This window comes from Lemur catta, chromosome 12 (assembly GCF_020740605.2).
Source record: "Lemur catta isolate mLemCat1 chromosome 12, mLemCat1.pri, whole genome shotgun sequence".
NCBI lineage: Eukaryota > Metazoa > Chordata > Mammalia > Primates > Lemuridae > Lemur > Lemur catta.
The window spans coordinates 86,636,388-86,656,829 of record NC_059139.1 but is presented as its reverse complement, the minus strand read 5'-3'; the positions used below and the strand labels follow the sequence as shown (position 1 = coordinate 86,656,829).

Below are 20,442 nucleotides of genomic sequence, written 5' to 3'. Positions count from 1 at the left end.
TTTAGCCGCGCCTGCCCCGTCGGTTCCCGGGACGCTCCCGCCGCACCCGCTCCGCGCCGAGGGTCCGCGCCTCTCCGGCGCCGCGCGCGGGCAGCGGGGTCCCCCCGGCCCCGGAGCGCGGCGCACCCGCCGCACGCAGAGGTCGGACCCGGCGGCGCCGTCCGCGCGCGCAGCTCCGAGTCCCAAATTCTGGTCGCGCGGCTGAACTTGGGAGCAGCACGCTCCGAGTCCCCGCCCTGTCCGGACGGCCGGATCCCCACCCCGCCGCCGCCGGGAGCGCGCAGGCGCAGCCGGCCGGGAGTCCCGCCGACGCTGCGGGGACCGGTGGTCGCTCCGGTGTGGGTCCCGCCGCCGCCGCCGCTCGCCATGGCCCCGGGGCCCCGGCTGCTGATACCTCTCGTGCTGTGCGTGGGGCTCGGCGCGCTCGTGCCTTCCTCGGAGGCCTCAGGCGTTCGCAAGCGAGGCCCCCTGGTGACAGCCAAGGTGACCGAGGGGCGGGCAGCTACTTCCCCTTACGTGGGCTCGGGTGCCTTGGGCGCTGGGACCCCTGTGGCAGGGCCGGCGAGGAGGGGGCTTCCCTGGCGGGGCGGGGACGGGAGGCCGCCGCGGGGCTAGGTGGGAGGGGGCCGCCCGCGGGGCGGGGGTGACGCTGTCCCGGAGACTCGGGGGGTTCTGGGCTGCGTCCAGCCCGCCCCCCGCTGTTCGGACTCAGTGTCCTGGTTCGGTGGTCCGAAATCACCAACCCGGGGGCTGGAGAGGCTTCCGGAATCGGCGGGCCGGTTCTCCAGGAAGGAGACTGACCAAGTACTTCCTTCGGCGTGGCCTGGACGCGGGAGCAGAGCTGGACGAGTTGGGAGGGACTGGCACGCGCAGAGAGGAAGCGCTCGGGGCAGAGGGCTGGCAGCCGGGCCACCCGCTGCGGACGTCACCAGGTGCCGTTAGAGCTGCGGGGCAGGCGATTAGTGCCTCGCTGAAGTGAGAGGCTATCTTCCTCCTCTATTTAGGAGTCGTCCTCCCCTCGGAGGGAGAAGGGCTGGTGGGCAGGCCCTGGGCTTGGGATGGTGCTGGGCACGCAAAGACGGCACCTGTCGAATTGGGGACAGCTTCCATGGAGGGGGGTTGGCAATCTGTGGCCACTGCTTCCTTAAGGCTTCTTCGTACTTACTCCGCTTCAATTCTTTTTTTCAGCATATTTATTTACCCAAGGATAGAAGATAATGGGAGGGTGCAGGGAGAGAGACAGAGGGAATAATTTGGTGCCCTTGATCACCACTTCTAGAAAACCCTCTGGCAGTAGCGTCTTGGAAACTGGAGACGGGAGGCTGAAAGTGGTCTTAACAGTCAGGCTGGGGTTTGCCAGTGGAAATTATACTGTTGGACTAGTAGAATGCTTTAATCCTCTGCAGCGAGGAGCGGGCAGGAAGAGGGGTGGCCAGAGGGGTGTTCAGCATCTGGTGCAGCAGAAGAGAGAACGTAGTGGCCAAGCGGCACTGCGGGTGCAGTTGATGAACTCAGCCTGATTGTTTTGAGAAGCACAGATTCTATTCTCAGCCCTTGATCTTCTAGGCATATCTTAACGTTGGGAAATGGCTTGTGCAGGGCCACAGAGCTGAACAGGGGTCTCCTGGGATAGAGCCATGAACATAAAATTCATAAAATTATGAAATGATGATGGATGTAAACCCTAATATAGATTAGGTGACATTTAAAAACAGCTGAAAGTTCAGTAAAACCAACCTGGTGAAGACTCAGGAGGCCAAAGGGAACTGCGCCTGCAAAGGTCTTCGGACAGGAAAAAGCCTTCTGTGTGCTCAGAGGATGCAGAGAGCTGACGGTGGCTTCAGCGCAGGATAAGAAGAGAGTGACTTGAGATGAGGTTGAAGGAGTGGGCAGCAAGATCATGCAGGGCCTCAGGCTGCAGGTAGGCGTGTGGGTGTTGAGGCAATTATTCTTATAATTTGAGGTCTTATCCTAAGCGCAGTTAGAGCCACTGAAGGGTTTTAATCATGGGAATGACATCATCTCGTGTACGCTTTTAAGAAATGACCATGGCCGCTCAGTGGAGAGTGAACTGGGAGGTCATTCGGGGCTCCAAGACGGAGTCCAGATAGTGGCGTGAGTTAGTGTGGCAGTCGTGGAAATGGGGAGCAGCTAAAATACAGTGTGCCCAGTCAGATGTGAATTTCAGATGAACAGTGAATAATTTTTTAGTGACTATATCCCCTGCAGTATTTTGTGAACAGGTTTCACCTGGGAAGCATTTGAAATCTGATGGAGAGACCCATCCCAGAGCAAGTCAATTACAATCATGGGGTGGGGCCTAGTCTTAGACCTTTTAAAAGCTTTCTGGTGATTCTGACCCCGAGCCAGGGCTGGGCACCAGTGGGGGAGACAGGCAAGGGAGGAGGAAGCTGGGGTATCCTAACCCCTAGCCCAGGGCACTGTCACTGAGGGAGAGTTTTCATGTACTCTCCTCTCAAAACTGTCACTCAACATATTTTTCCCCCAAGAAATTTATCATTAAGTTCTAAAAGCTAACTGTGTGAGTCTTAAACAGATTCAACTCTGTTGAATTATTATACTTTTTCAGTGAACTTTAATTTTTTTAATTTTATTTTTTTTCAGTGAACTTTTCAAAATAACTAAATCTATTGGAAAATGAAGACATTAAAAGTGATTTCTCTGAGTGCAGAAAAATAGTTTAATTTGCCATTGCTCTAGTGTATCATTTGCCCCAGCAGTCTTTTTGATTACCTCAGATGTCATTTAAAAATAGGAATCTGTAAATAAGGTGCTATGGGGCCTGTTAGTGGCACTAACTTCCTCCATGGATCCTGCTGCAGGGCCAGGCTGGCAGCTTCCTGCCCCAGCCATAGAGGCCCAGGTGGGGGCTCTGTTCACTTGTCTCCGATTTTGCAGCCCTGCATTTTCCAGCCAACGCCATGGGATCTGTGCAGGGCCCAGCACTGAGAGTGCACAAAGTAGTGGTGCCATCCTTTCAGCTGCATGCACATCACCACTTGTGAGCACATGAGCATGCAGTGGCCAAGAGGCTACGGCTGACCTTGGCAAGTTATCCAGTGTCCAAGGCTCAGTTTCCTCCTCTGTAAAACGGAGATGGAAATAATACCTATCTGGGAGGGTTTTGCACTAGATTATGATCAAGCAAATGTCTTCGTCTGTGTTGCTGTAAAGGAATACCTGAAGCTGCATAATTTATAAAGAAAAGAGGTTTATTTAGCCCATGCTTCTGCTGGAAGGTTTAAGACTGGGCATCTGGTGAAAACGTCAGGCTGTCTCCACTCCTGGAGGAAGGCGAAGGGAAGCTGGGGCTGGTGTGTGCAGAGATCACACCAGTGAGAGAGGAAGCAAAGGGGCAGGTGCCAGGTTCCTTTAACAACCAGCTTTCCTGGGAACCTATAGAAAATTCCCTCCCTCCACTCACTGCCTGGAGAACGGCACCAAGGTGCTCATGAGGAATCACCCCATGACCTAAACACCTCCCACTGGGCCCCACCTCCAACACTGGGGATCAAATTTCAACATGAGGTTTCGAGGGGGGACAAACATCCAAACCATAGAAGATAAAGTGCTTAGTCCACACTGAACCCCATAACATTTCCTAACTGCTTGTCTGACACTGTGCCAGGCACTGGGGAACTGACACATTCTACCCCTCAGGGGTTCCCTGCCTAGACTGGGAGAGGCTATTAATGATAGATCGCACTTTACTGGAGGCATCCTGGGGTCGAGATTCCGGCTCTCACATCACTTAACCGCCCTCATTCCCACTTTTCTCATCTGTAAATTAATGATAATAGTTCCTGCCCTGCCCCAGGGTGTGGTGAGGATTAATTATATAAGGTATTCATGTCTGTTTCCTTCCCTCTTTCTCCCTCCTCTTCCAGTTTCTCCCCCTTTATTTAAATGCCCCTCTCCCCCCTACCCCATATATTCCCTCAGCCCCCACCCGAGTGCAGGCCATCCTGACCTTAGAGTAAGAGCCTCCAGATTTTCTTTCTCCCCACTTGGGTAACATTCCCAAAGCCTCCCATGGCCCTATTCTTTCCCTTCCCTCTGTTGCCTAATAAAACGCATTCTCTCCTCTGCCTTTGGGAACTGGTGGGTGGCTCCCTCCCAGTGCCCTGTAACCCCTGTTGTGGTCAGCAGGGCTCCACTGCTTCTCTGCACACACACCACACTCCCTGCCCTGGAGCTTTGGTCCTGGAAGAACTCGGCAGGGCGGGGCCTGTGCCCATCTTGTCCTTGGAAACTACTCCCCTCCTCCCAGACCTGTGACCCATCATGCCTCCTCCAGGCCGCCCGCCCTCCCTCAGCCTGGGTGTGCAGCGTTCTCGGGCACTGGTCACGTGCTGCCTGGTACTGTGGTTACGCGTTTACTTATCCTGTCTCTTTATTTGAAGCTACCTCAGGACAGGGATTTCCTTGTGCAGTTTGTGCCCTCACTTTGCCTTTTACATAGATCTTTAATAAATACTTGTTGACTAAATAAGATTTTATTTTATCCTTTACGTTAGAGTTGGGAAAACTGTATTTTCTTGCATTCACTCATGAAGTTGAAGGATACTGCAATTTGGAGAAAAAAATCATATTAGTATGTATGCTAGGCTGTGTGTAAAAAATACGATTTTTATTGAAGAGTTATGCCGGGTAACAGGTTGTTTTCCTTCATCTTCTCATGCTGCTCTCCCAGATTTATTCTCTCTGCTTTGCTTTCAAAGTCTGGGAGGCTTTTCTGGTGTCTTACACGATGCTTCTTTTAAGATTGTGTTCCTGATTCTCTTTCCGGTGCTGCTTTATTTTTGCCGGTTATTGAGTTTTCACCTTGGCGTGGAAGTCGCTTTGGAGACACTGTTTTCGATACCAGCTCCGCACCGACCGGGCTCACACGTGTATGGACGCGGCTTCCTAGCCCCAGCCCTGCTGGGTTGCTTTCTCCTGCATGCCTCATCTCCGGGGCAGGGCCTTTTATGTACTCTATAAAGCGCTTCTATATAAATAATAATAAAAGCTTTGCTGCTATGGCCATGTAAAAATTTTAAAATGCCACATGGAACCCTAAATACCACATCACCCAGTGACAGGCGTACCAATGTATTGGCAGAAGCTCTTGTCTTGAACTAAAGCTTGACAGTCTTTACTTAGCGATTTTTCTAAACTGTAAGACATCTTTTTTCTTTGACAACCCTTCTTATATTTTTTAAAGCCATCTCTTGAATGTCTTTTTTTACCCATTCAAACAGTAAATTGGTTCATATAATCTAAACTCACTAATAGAACGCCCTTCGACTCCATGGCCTTTTCAGGCGTTCTGTCTCAGAATCATCGTAACACGGTGGTTTGTAAAGCAAAATGTGTATAATTTCATTTCAGATGAAACAGCTGAAAAAAGAGAACTTCTAAGGTTTAATCTGCACAAAGTGACATACTCACTTCTAGCTATATGTTTTCTTTTCTCTGTTCTAAAACATTGTGGTAAAGAAAGAATAAATTGTTCTTGGGTAACTTTGGGAACATGAGGACCGAAGCCAGCGTCTTAAGTTTGCAGGGTGAATGGCTTTGTCAGGCCCGAACGTAACTTTGCTGTCCTTTGCATGAGGCTGGGGACCTGGTGCCGTACTGTGCCCATACGCGAGTGGCAGGCCATCTGAAGGACCACTGTGTGTGTTTCATTGTCTTTCTCAGTTTCTTGGATAGCAGACGTCTATTGAGAACTCATTGGGATTTGGCACTGTTTGAAATTACAAAACAATAAATCTGGATGGTTAGCCCTTTTCTCTCCTCACCGATTTTTTTCTCCTGCCAGATTAGAGAGCACTACCTTTTAAGAGACACATTTTCCACTCTGATCTTCATCCACAAAGCCAGGAAACAGGAATTAGCAGCAGTATTTGTCTGGGGTATGAGGGGAGAAGAATTCTGGAACACTTTGTTGGCTGACTCCAACAGTGTTTGACAAGACTTTAAATTCAATACCTAGAACAGTGCCTAGCCCATGGGTGGTGCTCAATAAATGTTTGTTAAGTGGATATCTGTGAGTGAAATTCACCCACACATGGTTTTAGAGTACCCTTAATTGATACCATGCTCTTTCATGACTCCTTTTATAAAATAGTGGTGGACAGGGCCTTTGTATTTGGATCAATTCTCAGATTTTAATTTTGACTTGCCTTGTAGTTGTGGCTTTTCCACATTATAACCTTCTACTCTGCCTTTCAATCACACACAGGTCTTCTTTGACGTGAGGATTGGCGACAAGGATGTTGGCAGAATTGTGATTGGCCTCTTTGGAAAAGTTGTGCCCAAGACCGTGGGAAATTTTGTTGCTCTCGCAACTGGAGAGGTGGGTCTTGGTTTTATTTCCTTTAACTGTGCACAAAATTGGATCTTCTTTCTTTTAAGCAGAATATAAAGAAGTCTTCTGGGAAAATAAGTATTAAATTAGTATGTCAGATGAACCTGTGACATCTTATCATATTTTGCTTCATTTTCCTATAAAATCTGTACAATTCAGGCACTCAGTGCCCTGAGCCTTCTAGAAATTGGGGGGAAATAATGATCAAGTGAAAATGCACTTTGCTCTCTTTTTACTTATTCATGTTAATACTTCTGTAGTTTGTTTATTTTTTGGTCAGCTAATGATAAATTTTTCCCAGTAAATCATTGCTAAGACCTAATCAAATCCTATAGATATTTAATTTTCTCATTTTGTTCTTATTTTTTTGTAGAGATGGGGGTCTCACTGTGTCAGTCCCAGATAAACACTGGGTTTATCTTTCAGTATGGGTTGTATCTGCCTGTGTATTTAATGGAAATAATCTCTTTAGAAAGGCTATGGATATAAAGGAAGCCAGTTTCATCGCGTCATCAAGGACTTCATGATTCAAGGAGGCGACTTCACGGCTGGAGATGGCACTGGCGGTAATGTCGGTCTTGGCCTTTCTCCTTTCCCACTTGCCACACTGAAACCTAAGATTAAGCCAATATATTAACCCAGTATGTTGAAATCCCAAGTTTAAGGAACAAAGTCATGAAGACAACTCTAATTCTTTAAGGATAGAGTTTTGAGGGCCTTATCTACCAGAGTCTCACTAGGTGTGAATGAGCCAGGAGTCCTGATTTGAAGCGGGATTGTTTTGGTGTTCAATGCCTTTCCGGGTGGAGATATATTCATCTGGCAGGATGCTTTGCAGTTATTAAAGTGCTAGACTGCTGGTCTGCAGCCACAGGGAGCAGCGGTGGAGAACTTGAAGCCTGTGCTCCGGGACGGCAGCTCTGCCGAGGCAGGTGTTGGGGGAGGCCCGAGGGGGAGACTGGATTTGGGGCAGGATCACGGTGCTTTTCCCGCCTTCTTTCAAAAGTCCTTCATTTTATTGTCAGCTTTTTTAGTAATTAAAAAAAAATTACAGTAATAGCTGAATTGTCAAAATTACAATATGAACTAATTCTTATAAACAAAGTTTGAGTTTAATAAAGTACAAACAATTAAATTTCTTCAGTTCCAAGTCTCCCTCAGCCTGTTTCTCAGGGAGGATTACAGCTCCCAGCTCTAGGGACCGTTTTTGCTCAGAAATACAGTGAGTTCTTTCCCTGAACACGCACTGTATGTGAACTACACAGAATTTAAATTGACTTCAGGTTTCAGATTTTCGATTCAGCAAATACTGGTTTTGGTGGATATTAGTTGTCAATTTTTAAAGAAACACTTAGGCCATTTTCAGGCACTATTTCTAATTTTATGTTTATTGCCACGGTTTCTTCATTTATGTTAATAACAAAAATGGCTACCATTAAATGCTTTGGTTTGTCACACACTTTGTGAAGATTAGTTTTAGTTCTTGCAAAAATGCTGAAGCACATAGGGATGTAGAATGGAGCAGAGAACCGTGTTCAGGTTGCTCCGGGCAATGAGGTTTGCTGGGAAGGCTCACGGAAGCAACCCCAGCTGCCGCATGGCCAGCTCTCCTGGCAAACCCCACCGCCCTGGGCCTGTGCCTTCAGTGCTGGCATCCCACCTTCCCGCCCAGGGCCAGCAGGAGTGCTGACCGGGCTTTACTCTTTCTGCTGTTGTTCTCCTCTCACTACCTCCCCTGCCCACTGTGGGCATGTCTTGAGTTAAAAGTCTGTGAATTTTGGAGAGAAGAACTTTTGGACCATTTAAATTTAGCCAGGACCCCTCTGTGGGAGAGCTCTCCTACCAGGACACCTCAGTTGCCACTGACCAACCAGTTATAAATTGCTTTTCTTTGAGATCCACTTCTGGGTCTTGTCACTGAGCCAAGATTTTGAGGTTGGCAACTGACGGATGAGGAGCCCCACAGAAGGGGAGGCGGGCAGGGAGGGCCCTTGAGGCGTTGGAAAACAGGCAGACCCCTCTCATGGTCTGTGGGGAAAGGTCTGCTCTGCCTGCGGCTTTGCGAGAACTCCAGACCACACGCCTCCTTGGGTTGTGTTCACGGTTGATCACTGGGTGCCCCCACTTGCCATCACCCTCTGTGTCATGATGAGCCCAGCAGTTGTTGTACCTAACGACTTCCAGACTAGCTACTGTTGCTCTTGGTGCTGAGGCAAGAAAAAGCACCAGCTTTAGAGTCAGAAAGTCAGATGTTCAAATTCTGCTCTGCCATTTTCAGGTTTTCTAACCTCTTTTTCCTCTTTTTTCCCATTGTAAAATGGAACTGAGAACACCTGTTTCTCAGGGTGGTTATGGGAATTGGCAAAGGGCGTATACTGAGGGCTTGGAACACCCTGGCTGGGTGGTGAGGTAGGAGTGGCCCAGGACAAGTAATCTCAGCCTCAGGACAGAAACAGAGCCCCTGGGATGGCTCACCCACCTTTCCCTCTGGCTTTAGGAGGCCATCCTGCCCTTTAGTTCCTTCTCCTTCCAGAGTGAGATCATTGACCTGCTGGATCACGGTTTGGCCCTTGCTTTGTGGCCAGAGGGTACCCTGACATCCTGCGCCACAGTTGGAGCTTTCTGTTTGTTTGTTTTAGGCCCCGGTGCCCTCATTCCTTAAGGAGTTAATTTTATCCCCTCCTTCACTTCTTGTCTTTGAAGACCTTTTCCCCATCCCTACCCCCTGCAGGGAGGGGTCTACTAACTGATTCCACTAAAGCCTTACATTTCCCTTTGCAGAGTTTACTCTTATGTGACATCTGTTGACTCTACTCCTCCGCCTTTTGTCTCACCCAGGTGTGAGCATTTATGGTGAGACGTTTCCAGACGAGAACTTCAAGCTGAAGCATTACGGCATCGGGTGGGTCAGCATGGCCAATGCTGGGCCGGACACCAATGGCTCTCAGTTCTTCATCACCTTGACCAAGCCCACCTGGTTGGATGGCAAACACGTGGTATTTGGAAAAGTCATTGATGGGATGGTAAGTTGGTATGTTTTTTCTCTTTCAAAGCTTTATGTTTTTAATGAGAGTACTGGTAGTGATTTATTTTAATCTTAAAATGTGCTTGTTAGAGACCCATTATTATACCTGGCTTCTTCAAAGGTGAATAAATTATGTATGGTATGGCATTTTAATTGTTGGGGGCACTGGAGCAGCAGCTAGGGACTTGACAAGGAGAAGTTAAGTACTTAATTTATTTCACTACTTGATATAAATAGAAAGCCCCTTTTAATGGAATCACATAAAACCAGGGCCCCATATATACACACAATGGACTATTATTCAGTCTGAAAAAGAAAGGAAATTCTGACACATGCCATAACATGGAGGAACCTTGAGGACATTATGCTAAATGGAATAAGCCAGTCGTAAAAAGACAAACACTGTATGGTTCCACTTATACGAGGTATCTAAAGAAGTCACATTCGTAGAAACAGAAAGTATAATGGAAGCTTCTGGGTGGGGACGGGGTAAGTGGGAAGTTGTGTTTAATGGGTACAGAGTTTAAGTTTTGCAAGATGAAAAAGTTCTGGAGATTGGCTGCATAACAATGTGGATACACTTAACATTACAGAACTGTGCCCTTAAAATGAATAAGATGATACAATTTATGTGTTTCTTACTACAGTGAAGCACAAAATATTAAAAAAACAGAACCCCATGTGGTTCAGTGCAGACACCAAGTCACCTCCAAAGACACACAGGTAGCAACCAAAAATTAAAGAGAATTCAAATCTATACTGTGAGGTCTCAACAAATGTCAGAGGGGTCCAATTCATAACCCACAGGAACACTCCTTAAATCCTCATTACCTTTTCCTCTCAACATTTCTCCTTAGCAACAGCCTGTAGTGGCTTTCTCCGGTCCTATGCTGGCCACTGTGCAGTCTGCCCCACCCAGCCCGGGACCATCCTCGGCTCCCTTGCCCGCTTCTGTGTTTCTTTCACAGCTCTCTGCCTGCTATTCTGATTTTGTCCAGCGGAAGTCTGGGAACTGAGCCAGTAGACTCAACTCTGTTTGAGAAACTCACCAAAAGCCTACTTTCTTGGTCCTCGACCAGTCCTCACCTCCTTCAGTGTGAGACCCTAGTGAAGCCCTCCAGGGCAGAGCAAAGGGCCTTTCCACCACTGTGGGTTTGGGGTGACATTAGTATTTGGACCCAACCTGTAGATTAAGGGCTTGGGGTATCCTTTAAAAAGGGCAAACCCAGAAGTAGGTCCACTTCTAAATTTGCTTTCTGGCCCATTTATTATGCCTAGAACTGTCAGGGTGGAGCTAGAACTGACTCAAACTCTGTGTTAACTCTTATATTAGGTAGTAGCAGATGGATAGAAATACCTTTTATTAGAGCTAGGTGTGTACAAAAATACCTAATTTTTTAATATAAAATGCTTATTAAAAAAGAAGGGAGGAAATAGACCAATACATTCTCTGCGTGACAAGGTAGTGAATGAATTTTATTCTGCGATGTATGTATTTTCTGCATATTCTAAGTTTTCCACACTTAGCTTGCATGGTTTTTGTAGTCATTAAAAAAAATTATTTTACACTTGGGTTTTTTTGTTAGCATTGATTTTACCTGTGGATTGCCATAGCTGCTGGTCAGAATTGAACCACATGTCTGCTTTTCTCTCACCAGACAGTGGTGCACTCCATAGAGCTCCAAGCCACTGATGGGCACGACCGTCCGCTCACCAACTGCTCCATTGTCAACAGTGGCAAGATAGACGTGAAAACACCCTTTGTGGTTGAGGTCGCTGACTGGTGATACAACTAGCAGAAAACAAGGAACATGCTTTGGCAGGGGGGTGTGTGTGTATGTTTGTGTGTGTATCTGCGTCTGTCTTTGTCTTTCAATTCCTCAGTTACTGTTTTGCTTTATTTTTTCACCTTCTTTTAATTTTTTACCCCAGATCACAGGAGTTATAAAAATCAACCAATCAGTGTTGAGTTTGCATGAATTTTGGTAAATTACTCACTTAGGGTGGTTTGAACTTAGACATATCCCCTTCCTCCAATGGTGCTATTTTTAAACTAGAAAATTTTGTATTGGCTTTTTTTTTTTAAAGAACATGGTAAATTTTTATTGCTGAATTCATTACGATCCCCAAGTTAAGCAATGCTGAAGATTTGTCTGAAACAGATGAGGACATGAAGTTTATTATTTTGTATTCAAACAGAAATTCAGGTAAAGCTAAATTTGATTAGTATAATCTGATATATGTTACAGGGATTTTTACCTGATAAAAAGGTGCTTTGGTATTCTCTATATTAAATACTTTTTATATGGATCAACTCTTTTTGCAAGACTTTTTTTTAAATTTAAATTTCTTTAAAAAAATATACAAAAATACATGCACTCTAATGTTAACAATGAACAGATTAAAGAGAGTTCTATAAATCACAATACTAATGCATTGGATAATTTGGGATAGGAATGCAGAGAAATTATGCCTGTCTGTATTTCAAGATGTAAGTGAATTAGTAAAAATTCACTAATTTTTACTCAGTGTTACATTTTCATAAAGCTTCCTTGACTCCAGTTGCAATAGAAAGGAGTCTTTTTGTCACTTACATAATGGGGATTAAGATTCGGGTTATATTTAGACTAGATGGGAAGTAACATCCTGCCTGGCCCTGTAGCATACCCGGCTGTGACCGAGGGTGCCTGATCTCTGTCCGGCTGGGAAGCTTGACCTGTGGAACAGGGTGCCAGGCCTCTCCTCCAGGACTCACGCAGTGAGGACACAAGAGGACTCATCTCTGGAGTTGCATTCAAAGAAAATTGCCTCAGTAAGAGATGAAATGTGTGTTTCTACTGTTGATTTGTAAATTAGCAATTTGTTAATTTTTTTCCAACCAATATTTATTGAGGGCCTTTGACATGCCAGGTTCGAGTTTGAGTTCTGGGGACACAACAAAGGACAGAGAGAAAAGGGTCTCATGGGTTTTATGTGGGAAAGAAGAGAACAAACAGGAAACTAATAGAAAAGAGTGGTGAGGGCGGTGCAGAGAATATGGCTGTGTTTGCTGGAGAGGCTGGAAGAGGAGCATCCTTACAGTGGCCAAGGAAGGCCTCTTGCGGGATGGCATCTGCGCCAAGGCCTGAGGGAAGGACCTTCCAGGAAGAAGAGAAAATAAGAGCCCTGAGGTCAGAGTGAGTGGATTCCACGCAGAAGAGAATGCCAGTGTGCTGGGGCTGGGTGTGCGGAGCGGAGTGTGAGGGTCAGAGAAGTGAGGCTGAGACCAGACCAGTTCCCGCCTGGGCGCTGGGGAGAGGAGTTCTGTTATTCACAGTACAGTGGGGAGCTACCAGTGTTAAGTTAGGGAGAGATGTGATGTGATCTGCATTTAAGAAATATTATATTATCTGCTACAAAGAGAATTTTTATAGAGTGGCTAAAGTGGAAGCAGTACTTATCAGGAAGCCCAAACCTTCACATCCTTTGGATTCCTACTCCTGGGATTTGGTTTAGAAAGTGATCTGAAGTTGTAATGGACATCCGGGTTTTGGGCAGCCCAGCATCCAGTCCCCTTTTTCTGGTGATGCCTGTGCTATTTCTTATTTTTTCACTGGAGAATCACATCATTCTCTCAACCATCTCTTGTCCTTCGAGTGGGCTGACTCTGCAGGTGGGTATGCACTTGGCTTGGCAGCCTCATTCATTAACTCACTTGATGCATATTAATTGAGTGTGGGATGGAGCTGCAGTGTTGTCCCTCATGGTTCCCATGAAGGTGACACATCATACTGCATGAATATATAACAGAACGTCAGGTGGTAACAAGTCTGTGAATTAAAATAGACCAGGGGGAGAGAGTAGAGTGTGAAGAGTGGCTCGGGAAGGCCTGTGAGTGGGAGCGAGGGAGCAGCAGGCCGTGGGGATCCTGGGGCAGAGTGTGGAGGGGCAAGAGCAGTGGGCTCAGGGAACAGCTGAGAAGGCCGGGTGTGCAGAGCGAGGGAGGTGGGGGAGGGGCAGGGCTGTCCTGTGGGCCAACCAGAACATTCCCTTGCCAGCCCCAGTGACTGGCTCAGGCCCAGGTGTTTGACCTCAGTCATGTTAATGAGCCTCCCTCCTTGGACTTCTGCTGGAATTACTGGGAATTATTGGGAAAGGGTAGCTGTCTTTCTAGAAGATGATGTAACAGAGCAGGCCTAAGGATGAAGCCAATGCAGAAGGAAGCTGGTCCAGAAGAGAGAAAGATGGATTCCTGAGGCCGTCATTTAGCCCCTGTGTCCAGCCACCCCTGAAGCTAATCCACTCCTAGCTTTTTGCTACATAAACCAAAACATTTTCTTAAGCCAGAATGATTTGCTTTGACTTGCCACCTAAAGTCTTTCTCTAATGAGGCAATACTGAAAAATTTTTATGTATAAAGATGTGAATTGCAGAATATTTATGATAACAAAATACTGGAAGCAACTTGAATGTCCCAAATGGGGGGACATTTTATAAATGGTTATGAAACATACATCCCATAATAGAATAGTATGCATTAAGACTGATGTTACAGAACTTAGAGTAACATGAGAAAATGATCTCCTTAGAAAAAAGTAGAAATTCCATATGCAGCGTGATCTCTGTTATGTCAATACATTTTCCTAAAGCAAATTCAACAAAATGTAAATTCACACAAAGTAAATGCAAATGGTGGGTTTTTTTTTCCATTAATTTTATGTTCTTTTTTCAGTCTTTTTTCTCTAGGGTACATTTCTTTTTAACAATTAGAAAAATAAAAATTAAAACATTTTAATTAAAGGTAACATGGGAGGAATTTGGAAACAAATGAGCTCTTATACATGCAAAGTGCCTCATGTCTCCAATGTCAGACAGCACATAGCCACCGCTACCCCTGTGCATGAGGACGTACACTTTACCCCGTGTTTGCTATCTAGTGTTTCACTGGTGTGAGCATAAATGACATCTCCCTAGTCTTAAAGCAAAAAGTGGTTCATTGTCGAAGTGCTGAAATTCTGAGACCACTAGGGCCCAGGTGATCAGTGACCATTTTACCTGTTATGCCAGATGACTGATGAGTGAAGGACACACCCCTGCTAAAAAACAGCTTAGTTCTTGTTCACCAAGAGAGTCAGGCCTCATACCAAAAACATCAGCAAACTGACGACTATGAAAATACAAACTGTTACTTTTTATAGTCTAATGTTTTCTGCAAAAGCTTTTGAAATAGTTCACTATTTTGCTGATCATGTTACCAAAAGGACACATTTGTAGCTGTGGGCTGGTGTGGAATCAGGAAAATTTACACTGGCTAACACCACCAAGCCCAAATTATTATAATTTAGTCTCAAATCACTTTAATAAACAATTTAAAACATTTTGGTATTCTTAGCCATAATCTATTTTGTTCTCTTACATGTGTTATTTAGCGATTTTCTGGATCATCAAATGAGAATTCAGTAAAATTTATTTTGGGGTCAGATTAGTTGGAATGACACTTTTGGAATTATCAACCTCTTCATTTCTGATGAATTTTTAGGTTTTGAACAGGACTCACCAACCTCATTTCTCAGTTCAGCCGTTTTGAGTTACATAAAGACAAAAGCATGGCAAGGATTTTATAGCAGGAAAAGGATTTGTTTTTGTTTTTCAGCATTCCTATAATTCAGACAGCACAAGAAATCTTTGATCTAGAAGGCTTGGAAATTCAAAGCTCCCTCAAGGCACTTTTTTTTTTTTTTCAAATTAAGGAAGAGTAAAAACAGTATTTGTAATGGAAAATTTTGGTGCTGTTAAGTACATAACGGCTGTTAAGTCTGTAATTCATCTTGTGGATTTAAGATTTTGGCCAAGAGTGAGTTTTAGGTGTGATATAACATAACCTCCTCCAAGATTTGCTGGTGTTACTGACATTCTAGAGTGGTGGAGAAACAACTGGCATTCATGCAGAATTAGACCTAGTCACAGGAGTTGTGTCAGAAAACAAAGATCCGTCTGACAAATACTGAGTTAAAACAAAATACATTTTAAAAATCCCAGCAGTCGTTAGAATGCTTAGGAGTCACAAATTTGGAGGATTTGGAGGACTCAGCATCGTGAAACACCTTCTGTTACCCACTTTTGAAGTTTTATTAGGAGTCACGTTAAGTCTCCACACCTAGTAATTTTTCAGAGCCTGAAGGTCTTCTTCCTGGAGCACACTGGGCCTCGTAAGTGCTGTTTAAACTGTGGTCCCCGTCTGTCCTGGGTGGTGATATTAGGTCCTATTATTTGGATAGGTATTTCTACTTGAGAATTTGAACCTTCTTCTTCCACTGGTCTGGAAGACAAGTCTGCCCGCAGCGGCTGTTAAGCCCACGCTGTGACAGCCCCGCGGAGCGGAGGAAGCGCCCCCAGCCTGGCGCAGCGAAACTCGACCTGGCTTACCCCTGCCAGCCGGGAAGTGTCTGGCGAAGACCTGGGAGCTCCTGCACCAGGGTCCCCTGCAAGGTGCTCTCCCTGCCCGCTCCCGGGCGTCCTCCGGGACTCGAGGCGGCTCCCCTGGGGGGCTTGCCCGGTGCTTCCCGTCCGAGTGACAACTGCAAACTGCGGCGGTGTCTCCGCTGCCCCGGCCTGGACGCCCCTCTGGGCGGGGTGGGCCTTCCTCCTAACCCACCCCGGCCAGTGTTGCACGCCAGATGCCCAGTGGGTGTGTCCCGAATAAATGGCCCCCCAAAGGCCTACATTTATACTATGAGGTGCTTAGCTCTCAAGCCCGTAAAGATTGCCCAACACTGGATTCATCTTTCACCTGTTTCTACTATTTATCAAAAGACTGTTATCTTTAAAAAAAAATACACTTTTCCTCTTTGTTTTCAGAGCTGGGGTTTGAAGGGCGTGACAGAAACAGAGGGGAGGAGAGGCCCGGGGAGGCGGCGGAGCCGTTGGGACGGTGGCGCTCCGCTGTCACAGCGTCACACCGTGGCTGTGAGCGTGGCGCTGCCCGGCGCCCCGCTGTCACAGCGTCACACCGTGGCTGTGAGCATGGCGCTGCCCGGGGCTCCGCTGTCACAGCGTCACACCGTGGCCGTGTGCGTGGCGCTGCCCGCCAGCCCCGCACCGAGCGTTTGGGTTCGGCCCGAGAGGCGGGGAGGAAACTGTCGCTGGAGTCGCGGGCACCGCGGACACGGGCGTCCACTCCGGAAACCTTCGCGTGTGAACCCTCACGTGCCAGGTGACTCCGTGGCCCCCGAGCCCCGCGAGGTAACTGAGCGCAGCCACACCGCGCACCCCTGCGCATTCAGGCAGCGACGTGACGCGCTTCCACTAGGTCCGAGTCACAGGTCTGAGCTCCGTGCTTGGCTGTGCTCCGCGCTCCAGCGCCTGTTCCTGACCCTGGTCCACAGGGGCAACATCGGAGATGGTTCAGCACAGACCTGTCTCCACGGTGGAGAGAATCTCGGCTCATTTCCCGCCGCTGGTGGCTCGGTGTCGCATCTAGCTTTGCTTTCGAGCAGCTGCAGACATCCTAGCAGGTGGGGCTCAGAGTGTCTAAACTGGAGGAGGGAACGAGGCCTGGGAAAGGACTTCTCCAGCCACACGGAGCTCCCTGAAGGTGGGGTCCCCACCTTGCGGCTCCATCAATGAATGGCACCAACATCTACCCAATCGTTCAAGCCCAAAACCCACCGTTTACCTCCCACATCCAAGTCCATCAGCGAGCTCACTGGGAGCCCTGCGGCAACCCCTGAATGTCCGCATCTCATCCTCTGCACTGCTGCCCCCTAAACCAGAAGGGCACCTCTCAGCCGGATTACTCGGTGGCCTCCTAATGGTCTCTCTGCTTCAGATCCTGCACCTGTCCGTTCCATTCTCCACCAGCAGCAGAGTGAGCTTTCCAGAATACACCAGATCAACTGCGATCCATTATGTACCTTATCCCAAACTGCATAGTGTTTACTGATGCCCGTGAAGTATTTGGAGGATTTTTTTAAAAATCATGTTTTTAAAACTTTCACACCTACTAAAAATACATGAATGTAAAAAAAGTTAAATAGATCATGTCCCTCCTGTGTGAAACCTGTCAGTGGCTTCCCACCACCCACAGGCTACGAGCCAAACTCCACCACCTCCTGTCCCTGCCCACCTCACAGCCCAGCCCCTCGCTATCCTCCAACTCACAGGCTTCCCTTCAGGACCCTGACTAGCCTCTTGATTTCCCCTCCCCTGGGCTTTGCCTGGCTAGTGCCTCCAGCATGCTTCAGGTCTCAATTTCAAAGTCACTACCTCAGAGAAGGTTGTTGGCCTGTCCAAATCTAAACTGGGTATCTTCCCTGCATATAAGCAAACCTTATCTTTCCTCATAACACGTAACGTACACTTTTTAAATTTTTTATTAAAATTTTTTTTTTTAGAGACAAGGTCTCACTCTGTCACCCAGGCTAGAGGGCAGTGACACAATCATGGGTCACTGCAGCCTTGAAGTCCTGGACTTAAGCAATCCTCCCAAGTAGCTGGGACTACAGGTGTATGCCACCATATCCAGTTAATTTAAAAAACTTTTTTGTAAAGGCGGGGTTTTGCTATGTTGCCCAGGCTGGTCTTGAACTCCTGGCCTCAAGTGATCCTCCTGCCTCGACCTCCCAAAGTGCTGGCATTACAGGTGTGAGCCACCATGCCTGGCTTTAACATACACCTTATAATTACAAGTTGTTTCAGTATTTATTCAGTCAATATCACATCATTTTGTAAGTTTCATGAGGGCAAGGATTCTAGTTTACTCAAATTCAAATTTAGGAAGATACCAAGGATTTAGAAAGACTCTGTGTTGCCTGCTGTGATGAGAAAAAATTACTGTAAGTAGATATAAAAGTTAACGCAAAGATGACAATTTCTAAGTGTGTGATATCTTTTCTCTTTTACTGCTTTTAAAATACCTTATTAGTCTTGTTCAATCATCCTGATACTTGCTTGAGTTGCCGAAGCGTTGGACTGCCGTCTGAAACATACCACCAGCCTCTCATAGTAGCCGTCCTGGCATTCTCTTTGAATTTGTGTCGGCTCCCCGCAGAAATATTGAGGTGGGTTTGGGCTGTTTTTGTGTTCTTTTTTAATTAGACAGTTTAAAATGTCTAAAAATGTGTAACATGAAAATATTTTGAAATGCCCTAGGATTGTGGTTCTCAAACTTGATTGTGCGTTAGAATCACCTGGAGGGCTTGTCAGATTTCTGGGCCTTGATTCAGAGTGTCTGATTCAGCAGGTCTGGGGCAGGGCATGGGCGATACCGATGCCGCTGGTCTAGGGCCACACTTTGCAAACCACTGCGGAGGGTGTCTCAAAACCAGGGTTTGTAATCGGAATTAGCTTAGTTATTTGTAAAGGAGAATAGACATGGAAGAGATCATCCAAATATGTAGTTACATAACCAATTAACCACTCTGTGAATCAAGTTGGTGAGTGAACTATAGAAAGTCACTGTTTTCAGAACAATCAGGACATAACAAACCACTGTGGGAATCTGGGAAGATGTTAACGAATCTTATTTCAAGGCCATTTAATCAATGGACAGTTCTGAAGCCCCTGCTCTGAAGTACACAGCCAGCGTTGACCTGGGGGCCAGGAACATGGGCTGCCACACACATTCAACAGTGGTCCTTGGCCGGGCGCAGTGGCTCACGCCTATAATCCTGGCCCTCTGGGAGGCCGAGGCGGGTGGATCGCTCGAGGTCGGGAGTTCGAGACCAGCCTGAGCGAGACCCCCCGTCTCTACTAAAAATAGAAATAAATTATCTGGACAACTAAAATATATACATAGAAAAAATTAGCCGGGCATGGTGGCGCATGCCTGTAGTCCCAGCTACTCGGGAGGCTGAGGCAGGAGGATCGCTTAAGCCCAGGAGTTTGAGGTTGCTGTGAGCTAGGCTGACGCCATGGCACTCACTCTAGCCCGGGCAACACAGCGAGACTCTGTCTCAACAAAACAAAACAAAACAAAACAAAACAAAACAAAACAGTAGTCCTTAACGTCGACTCTGGGCCCCACACTGGAGAAAGCACCAAGTTAGCAAGACAGCAAACAGGTGACAAATAAACAGGACAACTTCAGGTAGTGCTAACTGCTATGAAGCAAGCAACAATCTGCCACAATAGACTAATGGTGCGGAGTGGGAGCTGGGGTGCTACATTAGATGGAGTGACCAAGAAGGGACTCTCGAGGGGGTGACATTTAAGCTGATACCTAAAAAAGTGAGAATGAGCCAGGCTATTCAAGGTGGTGGACAGGGTGTTTCAGACAGAGACTAGCAGGTCTAAAGGGCGGGAGGAGAGACCAAGGTTGGCACATCCTGGGAAGTGAAAGGCTGTCTGCAGTGAGTGCTGGCCAGAGGAGTGCATGAAGAACCTGGAGGGGGTGGCAGGAACTCAGATTTTATTCTCAGTGGGAATGGACACTACTGGAGGATTTTGAGCAAGAGAGTGACATGATCTGATGAACAATTTAAAAAGGTCACTCTGGCTCTTGTGCTGAGAATGGACTGTACTAGCAGTGGAAGCAGACAGACTTGGGAGGAGGCTGCTGCCTGCAGGGAGCTTGGTTTAGTCAAGTAAGATGGGAAAGCACCTTGCAATTTATAACGTGGTACAGAAACGTTAACAGCTAATATAATACTAGTTCTTTCCGATTTGCGTGTTCATGTCTGCTTCAAAAATGCATATAAATACAGTTCTACTGTGAAGCTGATTGGGGTAGGGTTTTGTAGAGGAAATGTTTAAATCCTGATCCCTTTTATTAACTGGTGGCCACAGTCAAGCTGTTTCACCTCATTTTTCTCACTGTAAAGTGGAATAAGAATCCATATCTGATTAAAGATGTCATGAGGCTTCAATGGAATAATCTGTGAACAGGATTTAGCCCAGTGCCTCTAGGCCCCCAAATTAGTGCTCAATCATATTAGCTACTTTTTATTATCACTAGTCTCTCTGATCTTCATTTTCCTCTTCAATAAAATACGGGCACTAAAAACTACTTTATAAGGAACTTAATGGGATAATATATGCAAAACCCTAGTCCAACAACACATAA

General features: G+C 46.7%; 1 protein-coding gene across 1 annotated transcript; it reads left to right on the top strand.

Annotated features, from left to right (window-relative positions):
- Positions 1-269: 269 nt before the first annotated feature.
- Positions 270-11,715, top strand: PPIC (peptidylprolyl isomerase C). The gene is made up of 5 exons (XM_045565706.1): positions 270-483; positions 6,251-6,364; positions 6,849-6,942; positions 9,215-9,399; positions 11,060-11,715. The coding sequence occupies exons 1-5, from the start codon at positions 367-369 to the stop codon at positions 11,186-11,188; spliced, it is 639 nt and encodes a 212-aa protein (XP_045421662.1). The 5' UTR covers positions 270-366; the 3' UTR covers positions 11,189-11,715.
- Positions 11,716-20,442: the final 8,727 nt, after the last annotated feature.